General features: G+C 54.8%; 1 protein-coding gene across 5 annotated transcripts in view; it reads left to right on the forward strand.

The window, feature by feature from the left end:
• Positions 1–16,289, forward strand: part of DEF8 (differentially expressed in FDCP 8 homolog) — a 17,436-nt gene extending 1,147 nt beyond the window's left edge. The window contains exons 1-13 of one of the 5 annotated variants that reach the window (XM_049622953.1): positions 1–83; positions 2,546–2,623; positions 2,909–3,042; positions 4,264–4,361; positions 6,842–6,991; positions 7,898–8,039; positions 9,349–9,513; positions 10,046–10,173; positions 10,364–10,477; positions 11,055–11,135; positions 11,931–12,071; positions 12,213–12,322; positions 13,400–15,482. In XM_049622953.1, coding sequence (XP_049478910.1) covers positions 2,919–3,042; positions 4,264–4,361; positions 6,842–6,991; positions 7,898–8,039; positions 9,349–9,513; positions 10,046–10,173; positions 10,364–10,477; positions 11,055–11,135; positions 11,931–12,071; positions 12,213–12,322; positions 13,400–13,502 — 1,356 coding nt within the window. In that variant the 5' untranslated portion in view covers positions 1–83; positions 2,546–2,623; positions 2,909–2,918 and the 3' untranslated portion in view covers positions 13,503–15,482. Of the gene's footprint in view, positions 84–2,545; positions 2,624–2,908; positions 3,043–4,263; positions 4,362–6,841; positions 6,992–7,897; positions 8,040–9,348; positions 9,514–10,045; positions 10,174–10,363; positions 10,478–11,054; positions 11,136–11,930; positions 12,072–12,212; positions 12,323–13,399; positions 15,483–15,995 lie in introns of those variants that run through there. The other 4 variants (XM_049622949.1, XM_049622950.1, XM_049622954.1 and 1 more) reach the window with 4 other exon arrangements.
• Positions 16,290–16,531: the final 242 nt, after the last annotated feature.

Genomic DNA, 16,531 nt, shown 5'->3' on the forward strand with positions numbered 1-16,531 from the left:
TCCATCCATCCATCCATCCATCCATCCATCCATCCATCCATCCATCCGTGGCCTCTGTGCCAAGCCTGGAGCCCGCACTACCCGTAAGCAGGCAAATGAAAGATGCTTTTCCAAGGGAGCTTCCAGCCCAGAGGAGAGCTGCTCAGAAGAGCACAGGTGTTCCCCCTGTGAGCTGCTCTGGCCATATTTTAAAATGCTGGGAGATTTCCTGGGGGTTGGGCTGGGCATCATGTGATGACAGTGACAGTTTGGTTAGGAGCACCTCTGGGCTGTGGGCTCTCCTGCCTTATTTAACTACATACTTGGTCCTTCTACCCACCCCAGTAGGTAGGTATTCTCCCTTATTTGTGGGCAAGAAAATGAGATCGTATAGCTCATCACTGGGAGACCCAGAATGTAAATCAGGGCCGTATGATTCTTAATAACATTAGGAACAATGATAATGGTAAGTTGTAGCTGATATTTATTGGATGCATGCTGCGTGCTGGCCAGGATACTCAGACCTCTGTATTTAATCTTTGTGATAATCCTATACAGCAGGTACTATTATTATCCCCATTTGAAACATGAGAAATCAAAAGCAAAGAAAGGTTGAGGCATTTGCCGGAGACCATGCATGTCAGCTGGGAGCTGGCAGAGCTGGGATTCGAATAGCACCAATTCGTTTTATTACCACAAGGCTCCCAGGGCGGCCAGACAGGGTCTGTTTTGGATGTAAGAGACAGAAATCCCTCTCCCAAACAGAAGTTTATGTCTGTCTTATTTGAGTGAAGCCTGGGGGTGAAGCAGCTCAGGGTTTCTACATCACAACCCAAGGTGGCTACTCTAGCTCCACCCATTACCTCTGCATCCCAGGTGACCAGAGTTAGAGCTGAAGAGGGGCAGTGCCTCCTTTTAAGAACAATTCTCATGAGATCTTTCTGTTTAAATTCTGTCGGTCTTAACATAGTCACATGAGCACATCTAGCTGTAGGGATGCTAAGCCAAAAATCTAGCTCCCCCACAGTCAAAGAAAACACAGACCTGGATAGTTGTTAAAAATAGTAAACACAGATTTTATTGAGGGCTCTTGCAGTAGGGGAAAAGAGCCGTTGGTCTTGAACCCAGTTCGACGCCGAATACGGCATGGGCAAGTGGGAGTTTATAGCCAAGGAGCAGCTTAAAATCATTTCGTGGAAACTTAATGCAGGGGAGACGTCAGGGGTGAGGGGAGGATTCTGGCTAAACCCACCCGACAGGATCTTTTCTGAGGGCAGGCCGGGTGATCAGATGTCACCTGGGGGTGATACCAGATGTGAGGCTGACCGGGCATCAGAGTGGGGGACTCTTGCTAAACTCAAACAGCAGGGTTTTGTTAAAATTGGATTTTACAGGAAGGGCACAGGTGGGCCTGTGATAGATTTTGGGAGCCTGACTAAAGTCTGGTCAAGTAAAGAATCTTTGTCACCGCCTGGGGAGAAGAGGTGAAGGAGTATGGCCCTTCCTGCACCCCAGAGTCCTGCTTCATAGGACACTGTGGCCCCTGCCATTTGGAGAGGCACCGGGCATTGGGGCCCAACCACCCAGTGTGAGCCGCCCAAAGTTTTCAGGTAACAAGAGAGAGGAGGCTTAAGCCCATGGCACCTGTAATTTCCCGTGTTTTGACCCAGGGGCAGCCAGTCAGTGGGTGCCGGTTTCTGCCAGACCAGAACTCCTGACCCACATCCTCCCTCCAGAGGCCAAACAGGCAGGACAGGTCTCACAGTGTGGGTGTTTCTGACCCAGATGCAGGACAGCCGCCAGCACTGGGCAGGGGTGGGGGGTGACTTACCAAGGCCATCTGTCTGGGCTCAGTTCTCTTTCTTTTGCAGGGGGTGCAGATAGGGGTCACAGGATTATCCTTGATAATTGCAAGTTATTTCAGACTAAATGGCACGAAGAAAGCAACTAATACCTGTCACTTTCTACAAAGCTGTTTTACAAAACCTCTGACTTGCTGTCACCCTGGAGGCAGGGAGAGGCTAAGGAATGTGGCCCCACCTAGGAAGGAAACCCCTGCCCTCACCAAAGCCCCTTTCTCCCTGTCGGAGGCCATCGGCCCTGTGTGTTCTGGACCGAGCCCTCGGGAGGGGAAGCAGCACCAGGTGGTGAACTAAGAACTTCCTCCCCCTTCCTGGGAGCCCAGGGTGTGGGGCCATGTCCTGACTCAGGCCACAGGGAGCCTCGGTGGGAATCCAGGCCAGTGAGGTGCCACCCTTGCTGACATGATGATTAACGAGCGATGCCGGGGTCTCCTCTACGTGGCCAGCAGAGAGCTGGAGCTCCGAGGGCCCTGGGAAGGTGGGTCCTGCCCAAGGCCACGCTGCGGGTGGCCGAGCAGGCCTGGGCTCTGGGCTCCAGAGGGTACAGCACTGTGACCTCTGGCAGTCTTCACCGGTGGCTCCGCTCAGGGGCTGTGGTTTTGGGTTGCTCTGACAGAAAGGGAGCACAGCTGGTTGGGGCCGGAAGTAAGGAACCGGGTCCTGGGAGGTGGTGTCTCACGGGGGCAGCCGGGCCTTTCTTCCAGCTGGACTGGGGATGAACGAGGCGTCTGGGGCCGACGGGAGGCGAGGGGCCTAGGTTCCGACCGGCGGGGTGCCCTCGGGTAGGTCGTCCCCGTGTCCTAGCTCTGCTTGTGCCACCTGCGGGATCTGAGTGGGTTGCTGTTACTGAGGGGGTGCTGCCGGTGGGGCCTGGGTGAAGGGGCTGAGCTGGCTTGGGGACGGGCAGCAGACGGCACCTGTGGTGTGGGGGGGCCCCACCTGGCCCCTCCTGGGGAGGGGGAGGAGGCCAGGCATCCCCTCTGAGACCCCAGGAACTCGGGAAGGGGACGGCAATGCAGCGAGTGTGGGAGCCGGGCGGTCATCTCTGCCCCCCTCTTCCTCTGCAGGTGGGATGCTATGGAATATGATGAGAAGCTGGCCCGGTTCCGGCAGGCCCATCTCAACCCCTTCAACAAGCAGCTGGTGCCAAGGCAGCATGAGCAGAGGGCCAGCGAGGAGGCCCCAGACTTCGCTTCTGAAGGCGGGTGCTGGGGGGAGGCCTGCGTGGGCAACCCGACCCCTCACATTGTGCCCCCCGCTTCCTAGTTCCTCTTGTGGAGCACCCTGGCTTTCCCGTGGAGCTGGGCTCGTGCTGGCCACTTCCCTTTTGTCCACGGCACAAACCACTTCCCACCTGTTCTTTAGTTTACTTGTCTCTGCCCCTCCATGAGAACACACAGTCCTGGGGCACCTCTGTGGCTCAGTCGGTTGAGTGTCCGACTTCAGCTCAGGTCATGATCTCTGTGAGTTCGAGGCCCGAATCAGCCTCGCTGCTGTCAGCAGAGCCCATTGTGGATCCTCTGTCCCCCTCTGTCTGCCCCTCGCCCACTTGTGCTCTCCCCAGAATACATATTCACACACACACACTCCCGAGGGCAGGGATTTATGACTGTCTTGCCACTGCTGTGCCCCAGGGCCCAGCACATAGCAGATGCTCGTTAAAGGAACGCTTGGAGCGTAAGCTCAGAGCTGAGGTCTCATCAGGGAGACGTTGGAACGCGCTGAACAGAGGCCCAGCCAGCAGCCTGGGAGGTCAGGAGGGTGCGAGCTCTCCGAACGGCAGACTGAGTCACCTCGGGGTATCCCGGGTGTGTGTGGGCGCGCGCGTGCGACACAGAGGTCTCCTACCATTAGGAATTCTGTTGTTCAACCGCCTAGCAGCCTTCAAGCCATATACACATACGCAAAGTATGCCTTAGAAATTGGGGTGTTTTTCTGATACTCTTTTGTACACCTCTTCTTGGCACTATGTGTGTCTTTCCACCTCTTTTTATTTTTCTGTTTATTTTTTATTTTAGAGAGAGAGAGAGAGAGAGAGAGAGAGAGAGAGTGTGTGTGCATGCAGGGGAGAGGGGCAGAGGGAGAGGGAGAATCCCAGGCAGGCTCCACACTTAGTGCAGAGCCTGACATGGGATCATGACCTGAGCTGAAATCAAGAGTCTGATGCTCAACCTCAACCGACTGAGCCACCCAGAGTCTCCCCACCTCATTTTCTGGAAAGGCTCTCTCTTAGTTGTAAAGGATATGGGTGCCTTTGCAAATGCAAACAGGGCAGCTGCAGGGAAGGGCCTGGTTCCTCTCAGGACCTCCTGTGGGCTTCCGTCATCTCAAGGGTCTTTCCCACCCCAGCTTACTCCTGGTGGAAACACGGGTTGATTTTTCCTTCTCTCTCTGCTGTGCTCCACCCCTGCACCCACTCCAGAGGCCCTGCCTGAGTTGCCCCCTGGAGAGCCAGAATTCCACTGCACTGAGCGAGTGATGGATCTCGGCCTTTCTGAGGACCACTTCTCCCGCCCTGTGGTAAGGTTTGGGCCTGGGTGAGCCCCTGAGGCAGGGGGAGCTGGCCATTTCCTTGTCTCCCCGCCCAGTCCACCTGAGCTGGGGCTCCTGGGCCTTGGATCTGAGACCACATGACAGCTGAGTCTCACCCTGAAAACCTGCTTTGGAACCAGAGATGGACTGACCTGGGGTTTGGGGCCTGGAGCTGCTCTTCCTGTGTTTGGCCTTCCCCCTCCTCATGCTCCGGGTTCCTGTGAGGCAGATGTGGTTCCATGTGGGGTCCTAGGGAATCCTGCAGCTGTGCAGCCGGGTGAGGGAGGGGAGGGGTCCTCCTGCCCATCTCCACTCAGCTCTGCAGGGCCATTCTCCTCTGTTTGATATTTTGTTCCGTGGAAACTTTTTGTTTTGTTTTGTTTTAATTAAAGGGCTCTAATGATTTCTTTTTAAAAAGTTTGAAAATCAGAGTGTCTGTGTGGCTCAGCTGGTTTAAGTGTCCAACTCTTGATTTTTGCTTGGGTCATGATCTCATGGTTCAGGAGTTTGAGCCCTGCATCGGGCTCTGTGCTGACAGTGTAGACCCTGCTTGGAATTCTTTCTCTCTCTCTGCCCTCTCCCACTTTCATACTCTCTCTCTCTCAAAATGAGTAAATAAACTAAAAAAAATCAAGTTTGAAAATCTTTTAGTTTTATGCAAAGTGTCCTCAACTTAAAAAAATTGTTTTTTAATGTTTATTTATTTTGAGAGAGGCAGAGCGCAAGGGGAGGGGGTAGGGACAGAGAGAGAGAGGGAAGCACAGAATGTAAAGCAGGCTCCAGGCTCCGTCCGAGCTGTTAGCACAGAGCCTGACGCGGGGCTCAAACTTATGAGCTGTGAGATCACGACCTGAGCCGAAGTCGGATGCTTAATTGACTGAGCCACCCAGGCCCCCTGTGTATCCTTAACTTAAAAAAAATGTTTATATATTTTGAGAGAGAGAGAGTGAGTGCATGCAGGAGCCAGGGAAGCGCAGAGAGAGAGAATCCCAAGCAGGCTCCACGCTGTCAGTACAGACCCTGACGCAGGCTCGATCCCATGAATTGTGAGATCATGACCTGAGCTGAAATCAAGAGCTGGTTGGTTCCTCAACCACTCAACTGATTGAGCCACCCAGGCGCCCCAGTATCTTCAGCTCTTATTTGAGAGAAACATAGTAACATTCAAATGTAACTTAAGTCAGGGGCGCCTGGGTGGCTCACTCGGTTGAGCGTCCCTTTGAGCGTCCGACTTCGGCACAGGTCATGATCTCACGGTCTGTGAGTTCGAGCCCCGCATCGGGCTCTGTGCTGATGGCTCAGAGCCTGGAGCCTGCTTCCGATTCTGTGTCTCCCTCTCTCTCTGCCCCTTCCCTGCTCATGCTCTGTCTCTGTCTCAAAAAATAAATAAATAAACATTAAGAAAAAAAATTTTTTTTCAAATGTAACTTAAGTCAAAAAAGATTCACCCAGGAGCCCCCAGTTCTCACTGACGTTTTATTTCGAATATGGTCTTTAAGTTTTACTGGTACGGATATGTATTTCATGAAAAAAATTTTGAGCCACTCCTATGGGTCACACACTGAGATCCAAGAGTAGGGGTGTCACCTTCTCTTTGCCTGGTCTCCTGGCGAAGGGCGGCTCCTGAGGGCAGCTGTCTTTCCTGGTGTGGGATCTGCCTCAGCTCCCCAGCCCAGTCTGCAGCCTGGTCTCCTTCTGCGGTGACAGCAGTGTCCTGAGACTAGGGCCTTTGCTGGGCCTTTGCCCTGGGTCCTTGTGAGGTGCTGGGGCTGGGGGTGTGTCTCTGGGCTTGGTGATTAAGCTAGAGGCCACTTCCTCTCCTTCATGACAGGCCAATTGTCATTTCCCCAGCTTTCATCCAAGAGGAAACTCTGTAGAAGTAAGCAAAATAGCATAGTGAGAAAAGTGATTCGATTTCTCTATTTGATTATTTTTTATTTTTAAAATTCTTTTTTTATAGCGTTTACTTATTTATTTGGGGGGGGGGCAGAGAATAAGCAAGCAGGGGAGGGTCAGAGAGAGAGGGAGACACAGAATCCGAAGCAGGCTCCAGGCTCCGAGCTGTCAGCACAGAGCCCAATGCGGGGCTCGAACTCATGAACCGTGAGATCATGACCTGAGCCGGTCAGACGCTTAACTGACTGTGCCACCCAGGCGCCCTGCAGTTCAATTTCTGAAAGAAGGAAGTTGTGTTTTGAAAAACATCCTGAATCAGGTCTTCAGGGGCCTGTGAGTAGACAGGTCCAGCTGGGGGTCTGGTTGCATGGGGTGGTTCTGACCTGTGCTGTTCACTTTCCTGGGCCTTGAGCAAGTCCTTGGGCCCCTCTTGCCAGGCTCCAGTTTCTCCATCTAGGCGAGTGAGGAGCAGGGAGGTCCGCTCTGGGCTTCACCTTCACATGGAGACCGCGCACGGTGGGCATTTGATGCAACCTGATGCCTGCCCCCTCCCTCCCCCCCCCACTGGGCAGGGTCTCTTCCTGGCCTCTGACATTCAGCAGCTGCGGCAGGCCATCGAGGAGTGCAAGCAGGTGATTCTGGAGCTGCCCGAGCACTCGGAGAAGCAGAAGGATGCCGTAGTTCGGCTCATCCACCTCCGGCTGAAACTCCAGGAGCTGAAGGTGTGTGCTGACCTACCTACCATGGAGGCTGAGGGGGGAATGTAGGAATCTCCCCTTCCAGATGCTGAGGGGCGGAAAGGGGGGGCCCTCGCCCCTTGTGGGGGCTATTTCTCTATTAGTCTGATCTTGATTGGCCAGTCCTGGTCACATGCCACCTACTGGAGCAAGTAAGTGAGGTAAGGCCTGCCTCGAACCTCGTTACCTAGAGTTGGTGGGTGTGTGTGGGGGGGTGGTTCCTGAGGATTTTGCAAAGGGGACACTGGTAAGGGTAATGGATTCTGGAGGCCAAAACCCATAGCTGTCCTTGAAGTCCTTGAGTGTGTGCACTCTTGAGCTTGGCTGCCATTGGGTCCCTGACTGGCTCATGAATCCCTGGGAACTTAGATACTAGAATATTCACTAGGATATAGGTAAGGGTATGGTAACAAAGATGCCCCCAAATCCAGTGGTTTAAAGGAGTCAGATGTATAATTTTACTTATGTAGAAACCCTATAGGTGGCCTAGAGCTCATACGGCAGCTGATGGTGTTGGGGATCCCAGGCCTTCCAGTCCTTGTGAGAATCCAAGATGGCCTCATGGCACTTTGAGTCTGTACTTAGCAGAAAAAACGTGGGAGGGGGGAGAAGGCCATGTCACTCCTGCTCACACACCCTTGGCCCTAACATGGTCCTAGGACAGCACCTAGGTGCAGGAGATGTTGGGAAAATCAGTCTGTACTCTGGGTGGTTCAGGCCTGACTCATCACTGGCGATTTCTTTCGCTAAAGGGAAAAGGGGGTGTGACGTTGGGGGAGCTCACAATATGTGCTGTAAAGGGTACCTGGAAGAACTAGCCCCAGGGGCTCATGGGAAGGGAAAGGAGTTACAGCAGGCTCACCTGTGGCCCCTCCCTGGGCCTCTCTCTAGGACCCCAACGAGGACGAGCCCAACATCCGAGTCCTCCTCGAGCACCGTTTCTACAAGGAGAAGAGCAAGAGTGTGAAGCAAACCTGTGACAAGTGCAACACCATTATCTGGGGGCTCATTCAGACCTGGTACACCTGTACAGGTGGGCTGAGCCCCAGACCTGCTCCTTCTGGGTGGGTAGTCCTGGTCCCCAGGGCAGGGCAGAGACCTTCCGCCCTGCTGCCATATCTGGGCTGTGTTCCGGTGAGTTCTCTGCAGTGTGCTCAGTATTTGCTGAGCCCTGAGGAATACTGGGCACAAAACAAGGGACAAGAGACTCAAACTCCTGCCTTTATCAGGCTCACATCCACGTTCGGCTTTCTAGTATAGTAGCCACGAGCCACACGGGAACTCAAACTGATTCAAACAAGTAACGATTTAGTTCCTTACTAGTGCTGTCTACGTTACAAGTGCTTAATGGCCACATGAGGCTGGGGGCTACCATGTTGGTCAGTGCAAAGAAAACGTTTCCATTATGGCTGCAAATCTCTATGGATGGTGCTGTTCTGAACGAGCATATGGTGTGTCAGACAGTTGAAGAAACGTGAGGAAAGAGAATAGCGTAGGTCAGGGAGTGTGATGGGTGTGACTTTAGGGTGGAATAAAAAGGCATCACGTGACATTCAAGCAACACTTGGAAGTCAGGGAGCAAGTCAGGAGTGTATGTGGGGAAGAATGCCCCTGGTGGGGGGGACTTGGCTAGATACCCTGGCTGGTGTGTGTCCAGTGTCTTCAGTGTGGAGCAGAGAAAAGTGTGGCTGGGCCATTGCATCTGAGAGGAGGTTGGTAGAGGTGGGCTCAGAGGCGACCAGGTACTTTCTCTAAGTGCACCGGGGGCCGTAGGTCGGTGCTGGACGTGCTTAGGTTTTAACGAGATCACTCTGGCTGCTGAGCTGAGCACCAGCTGAAGGAGGAAGTGCGGAGATGGACAGGGAGGATGATGGCACTCTGATCGGGGTGGGGCTGTTTGGGAGGAGAAGAACCCAGGTGCAGCACTGCCTGAAGGGCTGGAAATGGGCATAAGAGTGGAGTTGAGATGATTTACAAATTTTAGTCTCAGTAGGTGGAAGGTTGGAGTCATTGAAACGCGAGGCGGGAAAACCATGTGTGGGAGGTGGGTTTGTCAAGGAAGAATGAGAATTCCATTTAGACTGAGCGGGTCTGATGCCCTTCAGGCATCCAGGGGGGAATGGCCGGTGGTCTGGAGTCGAGGACGAAGGCCCGCACGCACCCACAGGGCAAGGCTTGGGAGGGGGCCTGACAAGGTCTTTCAAGTTCTGGGGCCTGCAGTGGGGCCTGGAGAAGCTCTCAGGTCGATGTGGGAATCAGAGTAGAGCTGAAGGCCAGTCCAGGCTGCAGGATCCCCTCCCTCCCCCGTCTGAGAGGCACGTTGCTGGTCCTCCCCACCCCAGGCTGTTATTACCGCTGTCATAGCAAGTGCTTGAACCTCATCTCCAAGCCCTGCGTGCGCTCCAAAGTCAGCCACCAAGCGGAATACGAGCTGAACATCTGCCCCGAGACAGGGCTGGACAGCCAGGATTACCGCTGCGCGGAGTGCCGGGCGCCCATCTCTCTGCGTGAGTGCCCCCGGAGAGGGCAGGGCGCAGGGTGAGGGAGGCTGCTCCGGGCAGGGTACCCCGGCCAACAGCTGTGAGAAACTTGGATCAGTCAGACGCTAAGGACGGCTTGGCTCCTGTGGATGGTGTCCTGCTCTCTCTCCTGGAGGAGGGAGAAGGGGCTGCTACTGGTGCCTTTTCTCTTCCCGCTCAGCAGACCGGGCTCCCGCCTAGGTCACGTGGGAGTACTCACAAGGCTGCCCTGCTCCAGCCTCCCCCGCGGCCCCAGCGTCACAGAAAGCCCGCCTGGACGGGAAAAACGGCACGATAGTCGCTCGTGCGCCATATGTTAGGCCTTCTTCCAGAGAGTTGCTGATGTTAATTTATGGGGTCCTCTCAGCAGTCCCGTGGTGGGGGTTATTGTCCCATTTTACCGATGACAAAGCTGAGGGTAGCCGGGTGCCTGATTTGCTTCAGGTCTTGGGGCTCAGAAGAGGTTGCGTCAGGTCTGGAGGGTGGCTGTTTCCCTGTATGTGGCCCCTTCCTTCCACAGGGGGCGTGCCCAGCGAGGCCCGGCAGTGTGACTATACCGGCCAGTACTACTGCAGCCATTGCCACTGGAATGACCTGGCTATCATCCCTGCACGAGTTGTGCACAACTGGGACTTTGAGCCGCGCAAGGCAGGGGCAGGGGCAGGGGGGGAGGGGTGGGGCTCGTATACAGGCTGAGTGGGGAGGAACTGTAGCCCCAAGGACGGAGAGCCAGTGCTCAGGCCTGGGGGGTGGGGGGAGCGGATCTTGGTCCTGGGTGGGGGGGCGTGGGGGGGTAGTATGTGTAATGCTGGAGGTGCCACTCCATCATGTCCCCCAGGTGTCCCGCTGCAGCATGCGCTACCTGGCACTGATGGTGTCTCGTCCAGTCCTCAGGCTCCGCGAGATCAACCCTCTGCTCTTCAACTACGTGGAGGAGCTGGTGGAGATCAGGGTGAGGCTGGAGGGGGCAGGGTGGACGTTGTCCTCCCTCCCCCCCCCCCCCCCCCCCCCCCCCCCCCCCCCCCCCCCGCGTGTCCTGGGAGGAGAGATGCCACCTGCTGAGGGCTAGTGAGGCCCCTTGGCTATCTTTAGGGTTAAAGACACTAGAGCAGTGTCCGGTCACAATGACAGTAGGCCCAGAGGCAATTTGAAATTTTCTAGTAGCCGCCTTAAAAGTAAAACGCAGGTGAAATTAATTTTAACAATATATTTTATTTGATCCAATGTATCCAAAAGATTATTGCAACATAATTAACGTACTACATTATTGAGATGTATTGCATTCTTTCTCTTTTTTGTACAATGTGTCTGAGGATAAATGCATCTCAGAGTGCAGTTGGCCTGGACTCTGTGATTTGAACTTGAGCTCGGCTGCAGCTCTCAGATCTGGGACCATCCCGGGGGATGTGACCTAGGGGAAGCATCCTGTCCCCTCTTGACCTGGAGTGCCAGCCCCCTCAGCCACCCAGATGTGCCAGGGTACAGCTCCGCCCTGGCCGGGAATGCCCACCTGCCCCTCTCGTCCTTAGAAGCTGCGCCAGGACATCCTGCTCATGAAGCCATACTTCATCACTTGCAAGGAGGCCATGGAGGCACGTCTGCTCCTGCAGGTCAGGCCACTGGAGCGGGAGCTGGGGGTCCGGGGTCGGGGAGGAGGAGGGCACATGGGAAACAGAGAGCCAGGGCAATGAGGACACGCTGCGCCCAAGACTTTTTCAGACGAGTCGATAGCTTATGTGTGCTGTGCATTTGGCACAGGGTCTCCCAGACTCCCAAGGAACGTGAGGTCTTCAGTAAGCAAACAGGCAGTCTGCCCACAAAAGCGTTCTCTGATTACGTCCGTGCGAGAAACACTGGGAGAAGCAGGTATTGACCTGAATCTCCACGCAGTGGACCGGGCACAGGCGTGGACCGGGCACAGGCCTGCTCAGGCAAGACTGACCACGAACACACTTTTTCAGGCTCACTTATTTGTTCAACAAATATTCGGGGGTATTCACTGTTCTAGATCCTAGGGAGCAGGGAACAAAACACGTAGGGATCCTTGCTCTCACTTCAGGGAGCACCCTTCGGGTGGGGAAGAAAAATAAGCAGAATGTCGGGGCGGGGGTTGAGGTCTGTGGACAAGATACGGCAGGGAAAGGAAGTGCAGAATGTTGGTGGTAAACAGGGCCAGGGCCGGGAGGAGGTGTGGCATGCTGGGCAGAGGTGGGGTGTGCCCGCTGTGTTGGAAGCAGCAAGGTGACCGGTGTGGATGGCGCAGGGGGTGCTCTCTGGGGCCCAGACACCCTCTGCAGCCTGTTGCTTCCATGAGCACCCCTAGGGCCCAGATGTTGGGAGTGTCGGGGTGGGCAGTGGAAGGGGCCCTCACCTGGTATTGGGGTCACGGTTGCTGGGACCCACAGCTCCAGGACCGGCAGCATTTTGTGGAGAACGATGAGATGTACTCTGTCCAGGACCTGCTGGATGCGCACACGGGCCGCCTCAGCTGCTCGCTCACGGAGACCCACACACTCTTTGCCAAGCACATCAAGCTGGACTGTGAGGTGGGCCCCCTAGCCCGGACCGGGGGGCATCGCCCTCTGCTCCCAGTCTCAAGGGCAGGGAGGATGGGAAAACAGCTTGGCCCAGTGTGCCCTTCGGAGCATGCGCTGACCTGCCCCCCACTCTCCACTGTTGCCCCCCAGCGGTGTCAGGCCAAGGGCTTCGTATGCGAGCTCTGCAGAGAGGGTGATGTGCTGTTCCCCTTCGACAGCCACACGTCCGTGTGCACCGAGTGCTCTGCTGTCTTCCACAGGTTAGTGTGGCTCCGACCCACCCTTAGGCCAGGTGAGGGGGCTCCTGCCACAGTGGGGGGCATTTAGGGTCAGGTCTTTGCTGCCTGATTTTCAAAGCCCTTGGCTTTGATCCTAGATACGGGGTTAGACCCTGATGTGAACTAAATTCAAAGTTCCCCTGGGAACAAGCACCTGTGGGGCTGGGGAGGGTGCTGCAGCCCAGACCCCAGGTGTGCACACGGTGTCTGACCTGCTCCCATTTTCCACCAGACCTGAGATGTAGCAGAGGCCAGAGGTTCCTAGACTTCCTGGTTCCTGGCACCCTCAGTGTCCCGGTGTTTTTTTTTCAAACAATCCTAGGCCGAAAGAAATACCAACATTTTTATTAAGTACTTAGATTCAAACAACTTAAGCATTTGTGACAAAAAGACTTAATGGGTTGTTTGGAAAAAGAACACACCTATGTTGGAAGAAAAATAATTTAATTCTCTAATAAGCACAGTTACGAATACTAGGTGATGCCTGCTGGGCCCTGCGTGACTTCTCACACTGGACTCAGATGGCCACCCCCCATTTCTGTCCCCCATTTCTGTGCCACGGGTTTTTGCCTGGCACTTGCTGTTTGTCCTAGCATCCAGTGACACCGTGGAACTGGGATTGCCGTCACCGTAGCAAAAATAAATGCTGCAGGCGTGGATTCCCTTGAGCTAGCAGTGTGTGTGCTGTGTGACAGATGTCAAGCATTGCTGTGTCACCACCAAATCTTAATAGTCCCCAGGACCCTGTGCCCCCCCAGTGCCCTGGGCAGAGGCTCGGCACAGTGGTGGTAAGCACAGGTAGGGAAGCCAAGCGGTGAGAGCGCCCAGCGGATGGTAGCCAGCGGGCAGGTGCAGACCCTGTGCGAAGGCCTGCGCTGAGAGCCGGGTCGCAGGCCCGGTAGACACATCTGGGCGCCGACCTGGCTTCTGCCCTTTGGGAGAAGGGGGATGTTAGAGCCTGACTTAGGAAGCCTGTGAAGGCTCAGCGGTAGAATTTCACATGCAGGGAGCCCGGACCTTTCCTAGGGCTGACCCCCTGTCCCCCCCCCCTGCCCCCAGGGACTGCTACTATGACAACTCTACCACGTGCCCCAAGTGTGCCCGGCTCACCTTGCGGAAGCAGTCACTCTTCCAGGAGCCTGGTCCAGATGTGGATGCCTAGAGCAGCAGGCACCCCCCCCGCCCCACCCCAAGCCTTTCTGGCATCCAACCTGCTGGTCATTGCCAAAGTCAAGGTGTTTTTTGTGTTCTGGAGACCCCAAGGGTGCAGCCCCTGGACGTCTCCCTTGTGTTGGGCCGGAGGGGTGTAAGCAGCACCATGAGGCCCGTCATCTGTCTCCCAGGCATTTGCTGGGATGTGGTGCAGCCTGGCTCTTTGCTGGGTGTGCTGCTGTGAGGGCTTCAGGGCTCCGTAAGCAGGGGAGTGGGCAAAGGGCGTCTCACCTCCCCGGTGGCAAAGAGCCTTGGGGCCGAGGCTGCTGGGCTTTGGCCACCCTGAAAACCCAGAGAGGACTTTGGGGGAGTGGCCAACAAACCCTGGGGATGCTGGCTACATACACCCAGACGTGGCCTGAGGAAAATCTGCAATGGATGATTTGGATCTACCTGGAGGCTCCCATCCCCCAGCTCCTTGTCTGTTTGGAGACTTCTAGTTGTCTCTGGCTGGGGTCGTCCACAACTGTCTCCTGAGGGCTCTGCCCCTGCCTCTTGAGGTTCTGTCTCTAGGTTCTCCTCTGACAGGATCAGCCCAGGGGTTACCTGTTCTGTACAACGTGGAGGGAAGGGGGCCGTGGTCTCTTCCTCCTACTCCCCCTGCCGCTGCTCAGCCCAGCCTGCCCTGGTGCTCCAGGCTGGGTGGCTGGGGGTCCAATTGGAAGAGGCTGTCCTGCTTCCCAGTTTGGAGCAGGGACTATGCCCTTGGGGGAATTCTAGGTTAGGCAACGGGGTTGGCAGCAGTAGGCCTGTGTGGCTCTTCTGGGAACTCTCTGCCTGAGGAGCTCCATGCTGCTGCCACAGTGCCTGCGGAGGGCTCTGGACGGCCCAGAGACCACCAGCCAGTGGTCTTTTGCTTGGGGCCTGGAGGTGCTGGGAGTATTTGCTCAAGGGAGCTTTGGGCAGGAATCTTAGAGCCCATGCGGGAAGCCTGGAGCACAGGATGTGGAAGGTCCTGTACACCAGCTGACAAATGGGACCCTTAGGCAGAGGGTGAGAAGCCACAGGTTCTTCACTGGTGGAGCCACAGTCAACCTCGGTATTTGCAGGGACGTTTTGTGCTTTAGAGACCTTGCCATTGAGGGGGGAGTCCTGTGGGAAGGGGACATTTCAGGATGTGGCTCTCCAGCCTTTTGTGCCCTCTTGCCCAGACTGTGGTCAGCTGTTGATGCACATGGTTAACATACATATGTGGTGGGGGTGGGGTGGGCAGGGAACATAGCCACTTGGGTATCCATCACCTTTGGCTAGGAAACCCAAGAGGAGATGCTTCAGCCAGCAGAAAAGTCGTCTTAGCCTGCTGGAGGATCAGAGGGGTGGCTAAAGACCGTGTCCCCTCCTCCTGGCTCTTCTGCGCCATCAGAAAAGCCTCCGTTGGTGGCTTTAGGCAGTCCTCTCGCTGAGTGTTCTGATCTGCCTTGGGGTAACAGTGAGAAGCAAACATTGGTGAGGTTGGGTCAACAGGTCCCTGCCCTGCTTCCCCTTCCTCTCTAGGGCTGAAGAGGGGCTTAAGGTCCAGATGCCCTTTTCCTGCACCCCCAGATCCACACATTTTCCACCACTGCTTTCCATTTCTGTCAGAAGGATACTGGCCATTCCCGGCTTTACCGTGTAATGGACGTCACATCATTGTAGTTACAATCACCACGTCCATAGAAAGCGTTAATAAGTTGGCATCTGCTGGACGAGGAGTTGGCCCCCTTTTCTTTTTAACAACCCTCATTCCCTCCTCCCCCAATATCGCCATCTTCCCCTTCTGGATGACCGAGTCTTTAAACAAAATCACGTGTGGGTCTTGGAATCCAAGCACTGTAGCCAGAACCCACCAAAGAGCCAGTTTGCACGGCCAGCGCTTCACAGAAAAGCAGCAAGGGACACCTGGTTGTACTGATGCCATAGCCGCTGTCTCATTAAATCTGTGTTCTCTAGACTCTGGTGTGTGTGGTGAATTGGGGACAAGACAGGATTTATTGACATGCAGACCAACTGCAGTCTTAGTGAAAGCCCACAGCCTTCCCCATCCAGTGGGGCCAAATGTGATTCGGTTTGGGGAGTTTGTGATGAGTGTCAGAGGGCTGAGTGTGTGGAGTCCCCTCAGCTCCATGTCTATGAAGGATGAAAACACATAACTTGGGGTTGTTCAGGCTCTAGGAAGCATCGAGCACTGAGCCTGGCGTGCAGAGAATGTTCGGTAAGTAGACACTGTGTCTTCTGGAGTCCTCATGGTTGAGGGATTATCTCATAACCCAGTGGAATCAGCGGGAAACTGGCTGATCTTGCAAGTCACATGTCCAGCTCCTGGCAATCTCTTTCACAAGCTAGACCCACAGAAGGGCCCTCGCTGCAACTCAGGACCATTCCCATTGCCCTGGGCTTCAGGAGAACCCTAACTGCCCCTCTCCCAAATTACATTCAAGCCTCTGTATATGTACATTCTTTTCAGAGAGATGATCTACAGTTTTGACCAGGATCTCAAAGGGGCCATGACCCAGCGAATATAAGGAATCTTCTGATAGACTGTAACCCTAACCCTAAAGAAACCAGAGAGCTCTATGGGCGCAAGCCGAAGGGAGGGAGGAATGGTGTGGGAGTGCTGTTTGTGGGCCTGGTCTTGGCATATTTGAGCACACACCTCCAACTACAAGTAACTAAAGCTATACTTTGGATACTTGATGTAAGATGAATATGTTTTCCCTCTCTTTTAGGTGATGAAATGGTATTTTCTTTTTACCATTAAATTTTTTTTTAATGTTTATTCATTTCTGACAGAGAGAGAGAGAGAACATTAGCCGGGCGGGGGGAGGTGGATAGAGAGAGAGGGAGATACAGAATCTGAAGCAGGTTCCAGGCTCTGAGCTGTCAGCACAGAGCCTGACGTGGGGCTCGAACTCACAAACCGTGAGATCATGACCTCAGCCAAAGTCGGATGCCCAACTGACTGAGCCATCCAGGAGCCCCTCTTTTATCATTTATGTATTG

This window comes from Panthera uncia (genome assembly GCF_023721935.1).
Source record: "Panthera uncia isolate 11264 chromosome E2 unlocalized genomic scaffold, Puncia_PCG_1.0 HiC_scaffold_20, whole genome shotgun sequence".
NCBI classification, from domain to species: Eukaryota; Metazoa; Chordata; class Mammalia; order Carnivora; family Felidae; genus Panthera; species Panthera uncia.